A 17,515-nucleotide genomic window follows, 5' to 3' on the forward strand; every position below is an offset into this window, starting at 1 on the left:
ACACCTCCGGCGGAGCTTTTCGTGCATCCCTGTGGAGGCTGGGGGGCATTGAACCTGAGTGGACAATGTTCAAAGTTTCCATTGCTGAAGCTGCGGTGAGGAGCTGTGGTCTTAGGGTCTTAGGTGCCTCAAGGGGCGGTAACCCACGAACACCGTGGTGGACACCGGTGGTCAGGGAAGCCGTCCGACTGAAGAAGGAGTCTTTCCGGGATATGTTATCCCAGACGACTCCGGAGGCAGTTGCAAGGTACCGAAGGGCCCGAAGGGCTGCAGCCTCTGCCGTGAAAGAGGCAAAGCAGCGTGTGTGGGAGAAGTTCGGAGAAGACATGGAGAAGGACTTTCGGTCGGCACCAAGGTACTTCTGGAAAACCGTTCGCCACCTCAGGAGGGGGGAAGCGGGGAACCATCCAAGCTGTGTACAGTAAGGATGGGGACGCTATTGACCTCAACTGAGGAGGTAATAGGGGCGGTGGAAGGAGCACTTTGAGGAACTCCTAAATCCGACTAATCGCCCTCTATGGTAGAGGCAGAGCTGGAGGATGAGGGGGGGATTGGCATCAATTTCCCTGGTGGAGGTTGCTGAGGTAGTTAAACAACTCCACAGTGGCAAAGCCCCAGGAATTGATGAGATCCGTCCAGAAATGCTTAAAGCTCTGGGTGTGGAGGGGTTGTCTTGGTTGACACGCCTCTTCAACATTGCGTGGAAGTCTGGGACGGTGCCTAAGGAGTGGCAGACCGGGGTGGTGGTTCCCCCTTTTTAAAAAGGGGGGACCAGAGGGTGTGTGCCAATTACAGGGGTATCACACTTCTCAGCCTCCCGGTAAAGTCTACTCCAAGGTGCTGGAAAGGAGGGTTCGGTCGATAGTCGAATCTCAGGTTGAAGAGGAACAATGCGGATTCCGTCCTGGTCGTGGAACAACGGACCAGATCTTTACTCTCGCAAGGATCCTGGAGGGGAGCCTGGGAGTATGCCCAACCAGTCTACATGTGTTTTGTGGATCTGGAGAAGGCGTATGACCGGGTGCCCCGGGAGATACTGTGGGAGGTGCTGCGGGAGTACAGGGTGAGGGGTCCCTTCTCAGGGCCATCCAATCTCTGTACGACCAAAGCGAGAGCTGTGTCCGGGTTCTCGGCAGTAAGTCGGACTCGTTTCAGGTGAGAGTTGGCCTCCGCCAGGGCTGCGCTTTGTCACCAATCCTGTTTGTAGTATTTATGGACAGGATATCGAGGCGTAGTCGGGGGTGGAGAGGGGTTGCAGTTCGGTGGGCTGGGGATCTCATCGCTGCTTTTTGCAGATGATGTGGTCCTGATGGCATCATCGGCCTGTGACCTTCAGCACTCACTGGATCGGTTCGCAGCCGAGTGTGAAGCGGCTGGGATGAGGATCAGCACCTCTAAATCGGAGGCCATGGTTCTCAGCAGGAAACCGATGGAGTGCCTTCTCCAGGTAGGGAATGAGTCCTTACCCCAAGTGAAGGAGTTCAAGTACCTTGGGGTCTTGTTCGCGAGTGAGGGGACAATGGAGCGGGAGATTGGTCGGAGAATCGGCACAGCAGGTGCGGTATTACATTCAATTTATCGCACCGTTGTGACGAAAAGAGAGCTGAGCCAGAAGGCAAAGCTCTCAATCTACCGGTCAGTTTTTGTTCCTACCCTCACCTATGGTCATGAAGGCTGGGTCATGACCGAAAGAACAAGATCCAGGGTACAAGTGGCCGAAATGGGTTTCCTCAGGAGGGTAGCTGGCGTCTCCCTTAGAGATAGGGTGAGAAGCTCAGTTATCCGTGAGGAGCTCGGAGTAGAGCCGCTGCTCCTTTGCGTCGAAAGGAGCCAGTTGAGGTGGTTCGGGCATCTGGTAAGGATGCCCCCTGGGCGCCTCCCTAGGGAGGTGTTCCAGGCACGTCCAGCTGGGAGGAGGCCTCGGGGGAGACCCAGGACTAGGTGGAGGGATTATATCTCTAACCTGGCCTGGGAACGCCTCGGGATCCCCCAGTCGGAGCTGGTTAATGTGGCCCGGGAAAGGGAAGTTTGGGGTCCCCTGCTGGAGCTGCTACCCCCGCGACCCGACCCCGGATAAGCGGATGAAGATGGATGGATGGATGGATGGATGGATGGATCTGTTGGTATCAAGTGACTCCCCCTACACTTCCACCTAATGTTAGTCCTACCTGTTGCCTCCCCCTGTCTTTCCTGATGCACCATCCTCACACCTGAATGAAATGAACTCACTGTTAAATATAGCAGATCTAAATTAAATTCTTAAATCAGCCTAGTGATGACATTAGATAAGACAACTATTATGCAGTGAGGTTGTGCTGCTGTTGAAATTACATTCACATTTTGTATTTTAAATATTTATATATGTTTTTCATATTTATTTGTTTTTCTTCTTGTCATTTATTGTGCATGCTACCTTATATTTACCAGTTGTTATTTGACCTTAATAAAATTGAGCTATGTCATGCATGGGATTGGTACCATAGGGTTTAACCTAAATCTAAATGGAGCTATCAGCAACATTGGTTTGCATTAAGTTAGCAAACACTAGCTACTCTGAGAACAGTCTGTTAACATGGATATTTGCAAGCCTCCAAGTTTGGCAAATCTATGCATGATGAATGATAAACCAGAGTTATAGCATTAGTTATGTTTTTCAGATTATTGTCATTTATTGTACATGCTACCTTATATTTATCCGTTTTCAGTTCAGCAACCTTGGTTTTGCATAGTGTAAGCTAGCCGTAAACCCCAGTTTACCTGCTAGTGTTAGCAAACACTAGCTAGTCTGACAACAGTCTGTTAACATGAATATTTGCAAGCCTCCAAGTTTGGTAGCAAATCTATGCATGATTCCATGGTAAACCCCCATTTGGCTGCTACATTCCCAGTGATAGCAAACACTAGCTAGTCTGTTAACATGAATATTTGCAAGCCTCCAAGCACAGACGTCACACTTTAAATCCTACCTGTTGCCTCTCACCATCCACATATTTTACTGCTGTCGCATCCCTTGACATGTCATCTCCTTTTCCCTCTTTCTTTTTCTATTTTTAGCCCCAACAGCTGTTTTGCTTTGCTCTTTTGCGGCAACTTACTTCGTACGCTCGTAGCTGCTCACTCAGCGCTCACTCAGCGCTCACGGCGCCCACCCGCTCCCCGCTCCCCGCTCCCCCTCCCTCTTCTATGTCAACATTCTATGATGGAATCTTATGAGACAGGGCGCCTACTCTAAGCTGTTATATAATAACATTGAGAAAATTTAAAAATGATTTAGAAATGCACAACAGCAGCTACATATTGAAAATACCCAAAAAATATTAATATATATATATTTTTTTTTTTAACCATTGCTTTGGCGCCCCCCATGGTGCCGCATATAGTGCATACCCAGTTTTTGCGCCACTGGTCTCATCTCCGGTTTTTCTGTATCCACCGTGTGTGTTGTTTGTGTGGGTGTCTGTGTGTGTGTTTGTGTGTGTGCGTGCGCATCAGTCGCGGGGGGAACGGAGCAGCAGCCCCACCCGCTGCAGAGAACCGAAAGCCAGGATTGAAACGGCAGCAACTTCAGCGACTTTTAAATCGTTACAGCGTACATTCATGTTAAAATGTATACAGGTTAGCAAGACGGTCTGAAATGTTTTGCACGGTCTTTCTGTGTACGTTTTGTTGGTAAATGTGAAATGTTCAAGTCACACACGTCTCGTCTTCATATCACAAACAAGGAAATGATCAACCCGTTCTCACTCCCGCTTGGTCATTGGCTCTCAGAGTGCACGTGGGACTGCTGGGATTGGTTGAAGTCGCGGGAAACTTCAGGTTATTGGTCAAATTTGCGTGAATTGGCGCGATCGCGACATCGCGAAATCCTGGAGGGACTGACTACAAATAATCTAATTTCCCAAAGAAGTGACATGTTCTTTTAAGTGGGCTGCTGGTTGAGAGGCAGAAAGCAAATGGAAAAGAGGAGAATTGAGCTTTGGAGAAGTAAAAATGTTTTCGCCTTCTTCATTCTAGGATGTCAGGAATGACACTAACATGTGTATGAGAACTTCTAGTTCAATTTGATACCCTGGTCGCCATCCAAGCCTTAGAATTTATCTCAATACAGAGGATACGGCAGACTAATTTCAACAGTGGAGTAACCACGACAATTGCGTTAATTTTATTTGTAACGCTAACACCTTAATATTGACTAAATGGTTTTGGAAAACAGACTGTCTGTAGTGATCTTACCCTGCTTTTCACCGTCTCTTAACGCAACAACAATACGATGCTCTTGCAGGCAGGCAAACGTGAAAGGTCACGTTGCTAGCCAATGACGTCACCTACCGGCAGCAGCGCAGGTAGACGAGGCTACCAACTTTACTTCTATGTTATTACTTTCAAACATTTTTTATTCTCGAATTATTGATTCACACATTCATTTTTAAATATTCATGTGTAGTTTTAAGCATCGATAATTATAAATAATTTAAATAGCCACTCAAAAGTGCACTTCGGACGTTCGTAAGCAAAGGGGCAGGTGCTCAGGCACCCATAGCCCCCCTGCACGTGACAGGAATACAGTGTAAATAAAGACGAGCTTTTCTGCAGCATGTGCAGACATTTCCCCAGCGGAGCTGACAGCCCATCAGTAAGAGAGGAGTTGGTTTGAGTGCTGGCCCTCACAGAGGTAGGCTAACATTAAGTAAAACGTGTTTCATGCTTCTTGCATTATTATTTAAGTAACCTAGTAACCTTCCTATTTAGTAAGAAACCATGAACACTGATGATGGCTTCTAGCTGAAACGCGTTTGTGTTTTGCCCACATTAAATAAGAAGATAACTGATCTGTGAGTGACGTAGTTTTTTGTTTTCTTTGATCCTGTCACTGCCATGGACTCAATACACTGTCTAAGATTTGGAGTTTTGCTGGCCACTTTTCATTATATCTTTCATAATTCAAACAATGCTTGGCTATAAGTTTTCATTCTTTGATTTTCTTTTACTGCTGGTAGCACATTTGCTGCTCATGATCTGACCATAGTCCTGAAGCAACAATGCTGTTATGAATGCACAAAGGATATGTTACAAGTGTGATTTCTGTCTGATGTAGGCTATTCTATGTCGTGCAGTATGTAAACACCTTCTCTGCTGTTTGTGTTCATGTTTAGTTGCCACTTTGTGCAGGGCTGGACTGGGGTAAAAAGTCAGCCCTGGACTTTTGAGACCTAGACCAGCCCACCACAATCGGACGGATGCCAACCGTCCTTGCAGTCCCCTTCAACACATGAACATACGAGCAGGGTTCAAAATTAGCACCATCTACTAGCCAAATGCTGGTAAAATATGCAAGTGGCTGGTATATTTGCTTGTCTCACCAGCCAAAAAAAGTTAATAGTAGTAAATTAAAGTAGTAAAGTTAGTAAATTTTAACATTCACTAATCATTTAGCTGGTGGACAAAAAGTTAATGTTGAACCCTGCATACCAGCCCCTAATACTCTCACTTAGCTGAGTGGTAGGCTAAGAGAGAGAGTAAGATAATGTACTCACTGAGTCAAAAAGGCTGCCTGGCTCTTAATGGCAAGATGGCTAAAGGTTTAGGGTGGAGCATGGCTGTCATCAAGATGTCTTGTACAACGTTAGTTAACAAGTGATAAGTCTGTAAGTTAAGCTAAAACTGCATTTTGTACACAGTATGTAGCTAACACTTGTGTTATTGTGAAATGTTCAGAAAGCTACTACTGTATGTTTGCAAGTGCCTTAGCTTGCTAATACATAACTAACATTAGCTTACTAAAAGTAGTTTAAAGTTTTTCGTCTATATTGTTGTGTACAAACTTTTTAGACTGAGCTTTGTTGGTTGAGCATGTTGTAGACAGTACTGCTATTGCCGTTGTAATGCAGTATGTTGGAAGGTAAAATTGTTTTTTTCAGTTTGTCCTTTTTGCTACTTTTACGTCTTTTTGAAAATGGCCCATTCACTTTTGTACTGGCCCGCCCAAAATACTATTTCTGCCTTTGCCACTGGGCCAAACAGATTCTGTTTCCTGCAAAGCAATCCTCTTCGATCGCCAGTGAGAACGTGGCTCGTTGATTCCTCCTGAAAGTGGACACAGATAGTCAGAGGACAAAACCTTTGTTCTTTTTGTGAGCCGCATCAGAAGACGCCAGCCCCCACAGGCCAGAGGGACAAACCTAACACAAGTAGGCTAAATCAGACATGCTGGTTGATTTAAAGTTGATTCTCATTCTGAGTCTTCTGTTGAGTCAGTTTAAGTCTTCCATTTTTCTCATAGTTTTTCAAATCATTTTTCCATCTCTTAAGTTTCAATTAAACAGTTAGTGGGTGTTCATATCTCATTCATTTATCCTGCCTTTTTCTGAGTTACAGTACCTGGTTATTTTATTTTCGTTATCTGATTAATAAATCCTTTCATTTATTGATGAAGTTGTTGTATGTCTATGTTGTTCATGAACACAATCTCGGGTCAGTGTACAGCTATGAACTCTACGGGTTTCGATTTGAGACAGAAATACTCAATCTTGAAACATAATTGGTGATTAAATTACGTTACACGGTAAATTTGATGATTTAACCCATTCAATTTGAGCGTCTTCGAATCCTAAAACTCGAAGTGGTGCCCTATTTTCACGAGTGAAAGTAATTATTGATTTATAATTGATTATAGATTAATATTCAATATTAATATCCAAAATCCAATACACGTGTAGATTATTTACGCTACATATGTTTTCAACTGCCAATAATATGTTAAACCCATAAGCGGACCATGAACATGACATCACTGTTCAGTTTAGTTCATTTTAACAGGGGCCATGCCCAACACTTGAGCCAGAGTTAATGTTAGCTATGTAACGTTAGCTAATCTGCACCTGCACCAGCAACCAGGCACAAAATCATGGATGAAATGTTATATTTGTATAATTTATTAATAGTTTCTTTTGCTAACGTTAGATATTTACACAGCTAAAATACATATTTAGCATCACCGTGCTAAATATAATAACAATAACACCGTGGATTGTTATTGGGATGATTATCACAGAAGCCTGTCTGAATACACTCACCGGACGGCAGCTAGCAGCTAACGGCTAACGGCTATCAGCTAGCAGGGCAAGCTATCTACCGGCAGGATCGATACAGGGACCAGGGTAGGTGAATTTAAACAATGTCTGAGTTGAAAACACATCTTGTTGACACGTAAGGGCCCTGTTCATGTGGCACAGACATATTAATTGCATTTTGTGTCTGTTAAGAGGCACAAAGGCACCTAAAACTTGCCCCGACCACTGCCGCTTTAGCTCAGGGGACGCTTGTAGTACGTAGCTGCAGCTTCTCCGTGTTGCCTGCATTGATTCGGGTTGGGGGTTTTTCTATCGAAAGTACTCGCGTTGCTATAGCGATCAAGATTAACGTAAAAATTGGCCGGAATTCTCCTTTGACATTGTTGGTTGTGCATATAACCACACAGCAGCTTTTGGGCATTTTTCTGTTGTTTGCTAACAGAAGGAATTGACGAGGAGGCAGTTTCATGCAATACAAGTCAATAGAGCGGAGAGTTGTTTTCCCCTCTGGTGGGGAACCGCTTCCCTAGCTCCATCAAAGTGTTGAATCTTGTTATTGAGTAATGTTAGCAGTTTTCTCCTCCAGGCTAGGCTAGACTGCACATGCCCAGCATTAAAACTGATCAACATCTGACCCTGGGATCCAGCACAACTCTATTGCTCTAATGCTTGAACCCAAAATGCTCTCAGCAATTACCTCTGCTGTAGCCTTAATAATTATCCACCCAGAAGAGGAGGGGGAAAAGTATTATAATAATAATAATAATAATAAGAAGAAGAAGAAGAATAGTGGACATAGCAGATACACTTGGGATTTAAAAGCTGGCATTATAACAGGGCTTCTGTCTTTTTCACTACATGTCTCAGCTTTGTCATATATTGTTATTTTTGGAATAAATTAGGCTACAAATACCATGAATTGACATATAAATGATCCTATACATGTTTTAGGTTTTATGTCTTTTGAGTACCTGTTTGTTGATATATCAACAGTTTAGTGTATTTTGAGTGGTGAGCTGATAGGAAAAAACTGACGTGAAATGAGGTTTTGTGTGTGTGAGGCTTGATAAACCAGATGTGCATGTGTGCATGGGGACTGAGATGATGACGGAGATTCATTGAGAAGTTGGATGAAGCAGAGGCGGAGGGCCTCAAACGGAGTGAACGCTACACCACAAACACGCTGAAGTAACACACTGGGAGAAAGACTGTTCTGACGGAAAAGACTTTGCTTTCTTGTTTTTCCCACAACTAGTCTTTTGTAACTACACCTTTTTAAAACAACCTGAACGATCACAACAAGGAAATGCTGAGGCTGGCCAGTCCAGAGAGACCCAGCAGCCGTTTTCTGACCGTCATACCATGCAGTTCTGGGTGAGTAGTGCTTGACACTGCACAACCCCTTAAGAATTTGGGCAAAGACATACACTCACTCAGGCTAGTTTCATCCTCACGTTAAAGGCATAGGGAAAAGAAGACTATTAATGTTGCCGGCTAAGTTGAAGAAAGTTTGAAGAAAGTTTATTGAAGGATAGCCCTTTGAGATGAACCATCTCGTTTTCAAAGGGGGTCCAACATAAAGAAAACAATACTACAGACAAAATCACATTTACTACATACATACATACATAAATCATTTACTCAACATACATATATAAAGGCTCTCATTTACTGACCCACTCACACTTCCTTAACCTGAACCCACAACTCTTGTATGGAGAAAAAAGTGAATATCACAAAAAAATATAGAATGTTGAGAAAAGTAATAATAAAATAATAATACTCATAAAATAAAGTTGAAATTAAAACAATTATATTGACAAGTGGATGCTTTAGAAAATGAAAAGCACTAGTAGACAATACCATGCAGCAACATGATGTTTTGAGAAGGGATACTAGTGAGTTCTTGAAGCTGTGTAGTGAGTTAATAGCTTTAATGTTGGCTGGGAAATTGTTCCAATCAGAAGGTGCTTTAAATTTAAAGGCCCGTCTGCCTATTTCTTTATCGGTTCTAGGAATAGTAAATAAGGGTTGCTAAATATTTTTTAAGAGGGTAAATGGCTAAATATGGGGTTAGATATTGTTTTAAATAGGAGGTATAGTTAAAGTTGATACATTTGAAGATACATAGGAGCTAGTGGTAATGTCTGAGTATTTGCGGATGACCAGTACAAAGATTTGTACATGGAGCAGTGATGAGTTTGAAACGGACACCTTAGGATGACTCTGCAGAGATTGTTGTCAATAATAGTGAGAGGTTGAAGATGTGAATTTCAATGTGTTTTGGTAAACAATGTCAGCATAGTCCAATACGGGCAATAACTACTGTAAAACTATTATTTTCCTCATCCGAAAAGTAAAACAATTTTTGGAACAATAATGTATCACCAGATTACAGCTTAATTTGTTGACAGTGTTCTCAACATGTTTTTTGAAAGAAAGCAGTGGCTCAAAGACGTAAACCGTCGTTAAAAGAAAAAGCCAAACATGCACAAATCGCTCAGAAGTGTAGAACCAGCTCTTGGAATTGTTCTACCGCTGCTCCATTGACAGTGCACCTGATCACACCCTCGGCCTGGCTGTAGACTCTTAGACCCCATTTACACCTTGCATTAAAATGTGTTTTGGGTGATCGTATTGCAATGGAAAAGTGCTTGACTACATGAAAGTTCAGGTGTAAATGCTGTCAAAAACTCATTGAGGAGAAAATGTGATCTGATGGCCAAACCAGCTCCGGAGGTTGTAAGGGACACATTGTCTGTCAGACTGTCCTCCTGTGAAAAACAACTCTTTAAGTTGTTACAATCAGCAATTATGACTCATATTTAGGTTGTATTGTTAGGCAGCAGGTCCCTCTAGTGGAGGGTTGTGGATGGGTCACACAAACACAGGATTTTCACCAAGGAGACTGGGGGTGTGTCCCGTTAAGTAAGCAGCAAGTTTCTTTAGGACTTCAGGACTTTCAACCGCTAGGGGTGCTAATTTATGAAACACTCCTATGGGTAGTATTAGAGGGTAGGAACAACATACATCGTCGTGTGGTTTGGAGGTCTTGTTGCATTGAACACAAGTGTAAATGCAATTGCATAAGACAAAATACCAGCACAGGCTTCTAATAGGTCCGGACACTGTGGAGCGCACAAGAGAAAAGTCCCATTAGAGAAATGAAAAATAAATAAAAAGCATCACATTGCAGCCTGGTGCAGTGTTGATGCTTGGCACTGAGGCAAGCGGCCAGTGCTGGTGGCTGATGCACATACACAATGTCCCAAAAATGCATTTCAAATGGTGAACCTCTGCAACATGTCTATCCTTCCTGCAGTGCGCTGTGGCCCCCATGCACTGCTGAAGGCACAGCCAGACGACCACCTCAAGCAGCAGGAGGAGATGGTAACGAAGAGAGCGACGTTCGGTTGTTTGTGCTGGACAGAGCGATCGGATCTCAATGTGGACCACCGGAGACACATTAACACCAGGTGTAAATGTAATCAAGTTAAATGACATGGAGATTCAATAGAGATACAACACATTTTAATGCCAGTTGTAAATGGGCTCCGAGTCTAGTTATGAATGATGCATGAATTTAAATCATGGCTCCTCAGTCATAGTAATCATTAAGTCATAGATAGAATAGTGTGTGTTTGCTGTGCGTGTGTGTGCGTGTGTGTGTGTGTGTGTGTGTGTGTGTGTGTGTGTGTGTGTGTGTGTGTGTGTGTGTGTGTGGGTGCTGTTTCCTGACCAGCTGAGGCATGTGATCTCTGCTGTCCCGAGCTGTGGAGGGTCAGGAGCAACCGGCTGTTGCTGATCTGCAGCTCCAGTCTCTGGGGCTCCGACTTCAGCTGTGCAGAGAGCAGCAGCCCATCAGGGTTCCACGTCCTGAACTGAAAGTAAATGGACAAGCCTCCCATGGTGGCAGACAGTGCCACCACCGGCAGGGAGAGAAAGCTGCTGCTGGAGCTCAGGAAGGTGCAGGCCCCCATCTGGGGCCATGGGCATGAGTAGGTCACGTTGCCCTGGAGGATGAGATGCCTGCTTAGAAATTAAAGGGTCATTTCTGTTTATTACAACTCTAGTCTATTTTTTTCCCCATAGTTTTGGCGATCATTTTTATCAGTAATAGTAACTAGGGGTGTACCCGACTAAGAATGTTCATAGTCCAATCGGAATTGTCAAGTCTTGCCTATCGTTGACTGATCGTCGAATCATTGGCGTCAACTCGCAGGTTTCAGAACGATGCGCATTGCAAGTAGCAGCAAGTTTACACTTGCCTTCCTGAAAAACCCAGTCTGCTCTGATTGGTCAGCTGGCCCACTCTGTTGCGATTGGTCAACCACATTCAAACAAGCCACAAGCCACGCGGGCTGTGCTTGCTCAGGCAGCACATATTAAAATATGGGCTAGATTTCTCAATCAATTACATCATTCATTTAGGAATTTCCAACAAGAATATGGGCGAGGGCTTTCAGGCAGTTGAGAAAAAGTGCTGTCTGTGGGAGAGAAAGATCCATTTGGATGCATCTATTACATACACAAACAACTATATAACACTAAAAGATGGGGGGAAATCCAAAAAAGCATAATAGGGGCTCTTGAATGTACCAAGTTAAGAGCTTAGGTCTGGGAACACAGTGACATCATTAAAGTTCAGTAAAGATGAGCAACCAGATGACCAGACAGTTTGGAAACAAAACACCAGTCTATACTGATTATCTTAACCACTTTATTTGGAGGACAAACTGAAGGTAAATGCCTCTGAAATGTCAGGTTATAATCCCTCATCCTACAGGAAAACTGCTTCTGTTGAAGCTGGGTTCTGAATTCCAGTCTTTTTGTCTCTCTGCTTTTTTCCATCCATCCATCTTCATCCGCTTATCCGGGGTCGGGTCGCGGGGGTAGCAGCTCCAGCAGGGGACCCCAAACTTCCCTTTCCCGGGCCACATTAACCAGCTCCGACTGGGGGATCCCGAGGCGTTCCCAGGCCAGGTTAGAGATATAATCCCTCCACCTAGTCCTGGGTCTCCCCCGAGGCCTCCTCCCAGCTGGACGTGCCTGGAACACCTCCCTAGGGAGGCGCCCAGGGGGCATCCTTACCAGATGCCCGAACCACCTCAACTGGCTCCTTTCGGCGCAAAGGAGCAGCGGCTCTACTCCGAGCTCCTCACGGATAACTGAGCTTCTCACCCTATCTCTAAGGGAGACGCCAGCTACCCTCCTGAGAAACCCATTTCGGCCGCTTGTACCCTGGATCTTGTTCTTTCGGTCATGACCCAGCCTTCATGACCATAGGTGAGGTAGGAACAAAAACTGACCGGTAGATTGAGAGCTTTGCCTTCTGGCTCAGCTCTCTTTTCGTCTAACGGTGCGATAAATTGAATGTAATACCGCACCTGCTGTGCCGATTCTCCGACCAATCTCCCGCTCCATTGTCCCCTCACTCGCGAACAAGACCCCCAAGGTACTTGAACTCCTTCACTTGGGGTAAGGACTCATTCCCTACCTGGAGAAGGCACTCCATCGGTTTCCTGCTGAGAACCATGGCCTCCGATTTAGAGGTGCTGATCCTCATCCCAGCCGCTTCACACTCGGCTGCGAACCGATCCAGTGAGTGCTGAAGGTCACAGGCCGATGATGCCATCAGGACCACATCATCTGCAAAAAGCAGCGATGAGATCCCCAGCCCACCGAACTGCAGCCCCTCTCCACCCCGACTACGCCTCGATATCCTGTCCATAAATACTACAAACAGGATTGGTGACAAAGCGCAGCCCTGGCGGAGGCCAACTCTCACCTGAAACGAGTCCGACTTACTGCCGAGAACCCGGACACAGCTCTCGCTTTGGTCGTACAGAGATTGGATGGCCCTGAGAAGGGACCCCCTCACCCCTGTACTCCCGCAGCACCTCCCACAGTATCTCCCGGGGCACCCGGTCATACGCCTTCTCCAGATCCACAAAACACATGTAGACTGGTTGGGCATACTCCCAGGCTCCCTCCACGATCCTTGCGGGAGTAAAGATCTGGTCCGTTGTTCCACGACCAGGGACGGAATCCGCATTGTTCCTCTTCAACCTGAGATTCGACTATCGACCGAACCCTCCTTTCCAGCACCTTGGAGTAGACTTTACCGGGAGGCTGAGAAGTGTGATACCCCTGTAATTGGCACACACCCTCTGGTCCCCCCTTTTTTAAAAAAGGGGAACCACCACCCCGGTCTGCCACTCCTTAGGCACCGTCCCAGACTTCCACGCAATGTTGAAGAGGCGTGTCAACCAAGACAACCCCTCCACACCCAGAGCTTTAAGCATTTCTGGACGGATCTCATCAATTCCTGGGGCTTTGCCACTGTGGAGTTGTTTAACTACCTCAGCAACCTCCACCAGGGAAATTGATGCCAATCCCCCCCTCATCCTCCAGCTCTGCCTCTACCATAGAGGGCGTATTAGTCGGATTTAGGAGTTCCTCAAAGTGCTCCTTCCACCGCCCTATTACCTCCTCAGTTGAGGTCAACAGCGTCCCCATCCTTACTGTACACAGCTTGGATGGTTCCCCGCTTCCCCCCTCCTGAGGTGGCGAGCGGTTTTCCAGAAGTACCTTGGTGCCGACCGAAAGTCCTTCTCCATGTCTTCTCCGAACTTCTCCCACACACGCTGCTTTGCCTCTTTCACGGCAGAGGCTGCAGCCCTTCGGGCCCTTCGGTACCTTGCAACTGCCTCCGGAGTCGTCTGGGATAACATATCCCGGAAAGACTCCTTCTTCAGTCGGACGGCTTCCCTGACCACCGGTGTCCACCACGGTGTTCGTGGGTTACCGCCCCTTGAGGCACCTAAGACCCTAAGACCACAGCTCCTCACCGCAGCTTCAGCAATGGAAACTTTGAACATTGTCCACTCAGGGTTCAATGCCCCCAGCCTCCACAGGGATGCACGAAAAGCTCCGCCGGAGGTGTGAGTTGAAAGTCTGTCGGACAGGGGCCTCCTCCAGACGTTCCCAATTTACCCGCACTACCCGTTTGGGCTTACCAGGTCTGTCCAGAGTCTTCCCCCACCCCTGACCCAACTCACCACCAGATGGTGATCGGTTGACAGCTCTGCCCCTCTCTTCACCCGAGTGTCCAAAACATATGGCCTCAGATCAGATGAAACGATTATAAAATCGATCATTGACCTTTGGCCTAGGGTGCTCTGGTACCAAGTACACTTATGAGCATCCCTATGTTCGAACATGGTGTTCGTTATAGACAATCCATGACTAGCACAGAAGTCCAACAACAAACAACCACTCTGGTTTAGATCAGGAGGCCGTTCCTCCCAATCACGCCTCTCCATGTGTCTCCATCATTACCCACGTGCGCGTTGAAGTCCCCCCAGCAGAACTATGGAGTCCCCGACTGGAGCCCCCATGCAGGACTCCACTCAAGGTCTCCAAGAAGGCCGAATACTCTGAACTCTTGTTTGGTGCATATGCACAAACAACAGTCAGAGTTTTCCCCCACAACCCGCAGGCGTAGGGAGGCGACCCTCTCGTCCCACCGGGTTAAACTCCAACGTAGCGGCGCCAGCCGGGGCTTGTGAGTATCCCTCACACCCGCCCGGCGCCTCACACCCTGGGCAACTCCGGAGAAGAAAAGAGTCCAACCCCTATCCAGGAGTATGGTTCCAGAACCAAGACTGTGCGTAGAGGTAAGCCCCACCAGATCTAACCGGTAGCGCTCCACCTCCCGCACAAGTTCCGGCTCCTTCCCCCCACAGAGAGGTGACATTCCACGTCCCCCAGAGCCAGCCTCTGCTGCCCGGGTCTGGTCCGTCGAGGCCCCTGACCTTCACTGCCACCCATGTGGCAGCGCACCCGACCCCAGCGGTTCCTCCCACAGGTGGTGGGCCCATGGGATGGAGGGATGTCCGCCACGTAGCTTTTTCGGGCTGTGCCCGACCGGGCTCCGTGGCAAACCCCGGCCACCAGACGCTCGCTGACGAGCCCTCCATCTGGGCCTGGCTCCAGACGGGGGGCCCCGGGCTTCCTCCGGGCAGGGTCACTTCATCCCTTCCTCGATTTTTCATAGGATTTCTGCTTTTTTGTTTTTTTTAAATCAGCGAAGGGCAAGAAACACACTTCTTGTCTCTGCTGCTGACGCTGCTTTCACCATTTGAAATGACACACATACCAAACTTGGCTTACTGTTGACATACAATTGTATTACCATAACACCTGAAAGTAGGAAACAAAAGGTCTGGTCCTGCTCTTTTGTCTACTAAGCAGAGCTGTAGACAGCCTAATTTGTTGTCAGGCAAGTCTCCCCATTTAGAGAGACGCTGTCCACATTTTGCACCAGAAACAGCAGCATAGCTTCATTGATTATTTCAGAAGCTAAAAGTTTAGCCTACAGCAGGGGTATTCAATTAACATTCAAAGAGGTCCATTTAGAGAAAACTGTCTTAAGCAAAGGTCCGGAACATCATAATGTCTAACATGCCTTATTCAGTGCCATACATTCTGAAGCAGCCTAGAAGTTGTATCAACGTCTATATGTTGTCAACAACTGACTTTTAAATAAAATAAAGAGAGTACAATTTAATAGTACTTCAACAATGTTTATAATTAATTTTCATATTGAACTGGACTCTTTAATCATAAAATAATAATGAAATACATGTTCTTTTCTCTTTTCAGGTAAAATAAGGTTTGCATTTAAAAATTAAATAAAGATATTTTAAGAAAGGCATGTTAAAGGTCCAATGTGTGGGAATGTCTCCCATCTAGCGTTGAGATCAGATATCAATCAAGTCTCTCACCACGCAGTTCAGAGTACGTATCACAGCTACGGTAGCCTTCACGCTTCAAAAAGACGCTCTCTTGCATATCCTTTTTCTTTTTCTGGGCGAGGAAGAAGACTCCTGTTCCTAAAATTTGGGTTTTGAATACGTGTGGTCCTCCATGTTTCCTTCTTCAGGAAGCTACGATACCCGTTAACAGCATTAGCAGCAGCTGGGAGTTTATCATGTGACAGAGAAAACATGAAAGATGGAGCAGTATGTCCTGTATGTCCCTTACTGGCTAACGTATTTCTAGATGGAGCATGAATATGGAGCGTCTACCCCAGTTCATGTAAACGCCAATGTAAAAGAAATTGATGGTGGAGGTAAATATTCATGAAAAAGGACAAGTTTGTGAACGGGCAACACAGATTTAGATAATGAACAACTAAACACGTTACACACTGGAAAAAAAAAAGCTCAACCTTAACTGCATTTCAAATATAAACAATCAACAAATATTAACAACTAAACAGCTTTAACACTTTCTTTTCTCTTTGTTCACCTCTTTCCCCACCCCACTTTATCTTGCTCAGTGAGAGAAGTAAGCTCTACCTTGTGATGCCAAAATTTTTTATTCTGGGCTGGAATTGTGTCAGGGCCATTCTCATGCGTCTCATGTGTAAATGGTCATCTGTAATCTTGGAGCGATATTTAGTTTTAATAATGTTCATGGTAGATAACGCTGCCTCACAGGTGTATGTGGAGCCGAACATGGTCAAGAAGTACAGGGCCACTTTCCTCAGATCTGGGAAAATGGTCTCTGAGACCATTTGGAACCAGAAAGTGGCAGGGTCAGCTCGTCCAAACTGCTCTTTCAGGGCCACATCTGCTTGGAGATCAATCAGTTGCATCTGGAGAGGCCCAATATTTGCCCACTTGAAGTGCTGTGTGACTTCCTTTGAGAACTCTGAGACATGTGTGATAAGGAATGGGTTCTGAATGAACAGGGTGAGCTGCTGTCCAAGGCTGAAGCTGTCAAAACGTTTGCTGTTTACCATCAGCTTGTCAACAAAGTCAACAAAGGCAGATTGATCTCTGTCACCCTGAACCTGTTCCTTCAATGATGGGAAGTGTGCACAGTCTCTCTGCAGGTCAAGTTTCCTCTGGAAGGAGCGGACAGCTGTCATCAGGTAACTAACTGAATTGTCCCTGCCCTGCAGCTTTAAATTGAGTTAATTCAGGTGTAAAGTGGTATCAACCAAAAAAGCCACAATATCCATCATCTTCTCATCTTCCAAAAATTGTGTTGCCTTCTGGCTCTTCAGCTGAAAAAGTGCTCCAACACTTTGCCTTTGCTGAGCCATCTGACGTTGTTGTGCAGCAGCAGGTCATCAGCATTTGCATCCATCTCTCTGAGGAATTCCCTGAGCATGCGATGCTGATGGGGAGAGGATGCCCTGATCATTCTCATCACCTCAGCATACTCGTCTGACAGGGTGGCGCACAGGACTGTTTGGTGAATTATGCAATGGTAAGCGATGAGCTCAGAATTGTCCTCTTTCATTCTTGCCACAGCTCCTCTCTCTCTCTCCCAACCATAGCAGGGGCTCCATTTGTGGTTATTAAAACCACTCTATTTGGTTCTTTTCCCCTCTCTGCTAACATCTTCTTTAAGGCCAGGCAGATGTACTC

The 17,515-nt window shown here is 45.9% G+C and overlaps 1 protein-coding gene across 1 annotated transcript in view; it reads right to left on the reverse strand.

Annotated features, from left to right (window-relative positions):
- Window positions 1–17,515, reverse strand: part of LOC144513344 (contactin-associated protein-like 5) — a gene marked incomplete at its 3' end in the record, with an annotated part of 216,085 nt that overhangs the window by 135,394 nt on the left and 63,176 nt on the right. The window contains exon 8 of the mRNA XM_078244387.1: window positions 10,810–11,083. Within this exon, the coding sequence (XP_078100513.1) occupies window positions 10,810–11,083 (274 nt within the window). The remainder of the gene's footprint in view (window positions 1–10,809; window positions 11,084–17,515) is intronic.

The sequence above is a fragment of the Sander vitreus genome, unplaced genomic scaffold (assembly GCF_031162955.1).
Source record: "Sander vitreus isolate 19-12246 unplaced genomic scaffold, sanVit1 ctg216_0, whole genome shotgun sequence".
In the NCBI taxonomy this organism is placed as follows: Eukaryota; Metazoa; Chordata; class Actinopteri; order Perciformes; family Percidae; genus Sander; species Sander vitreus.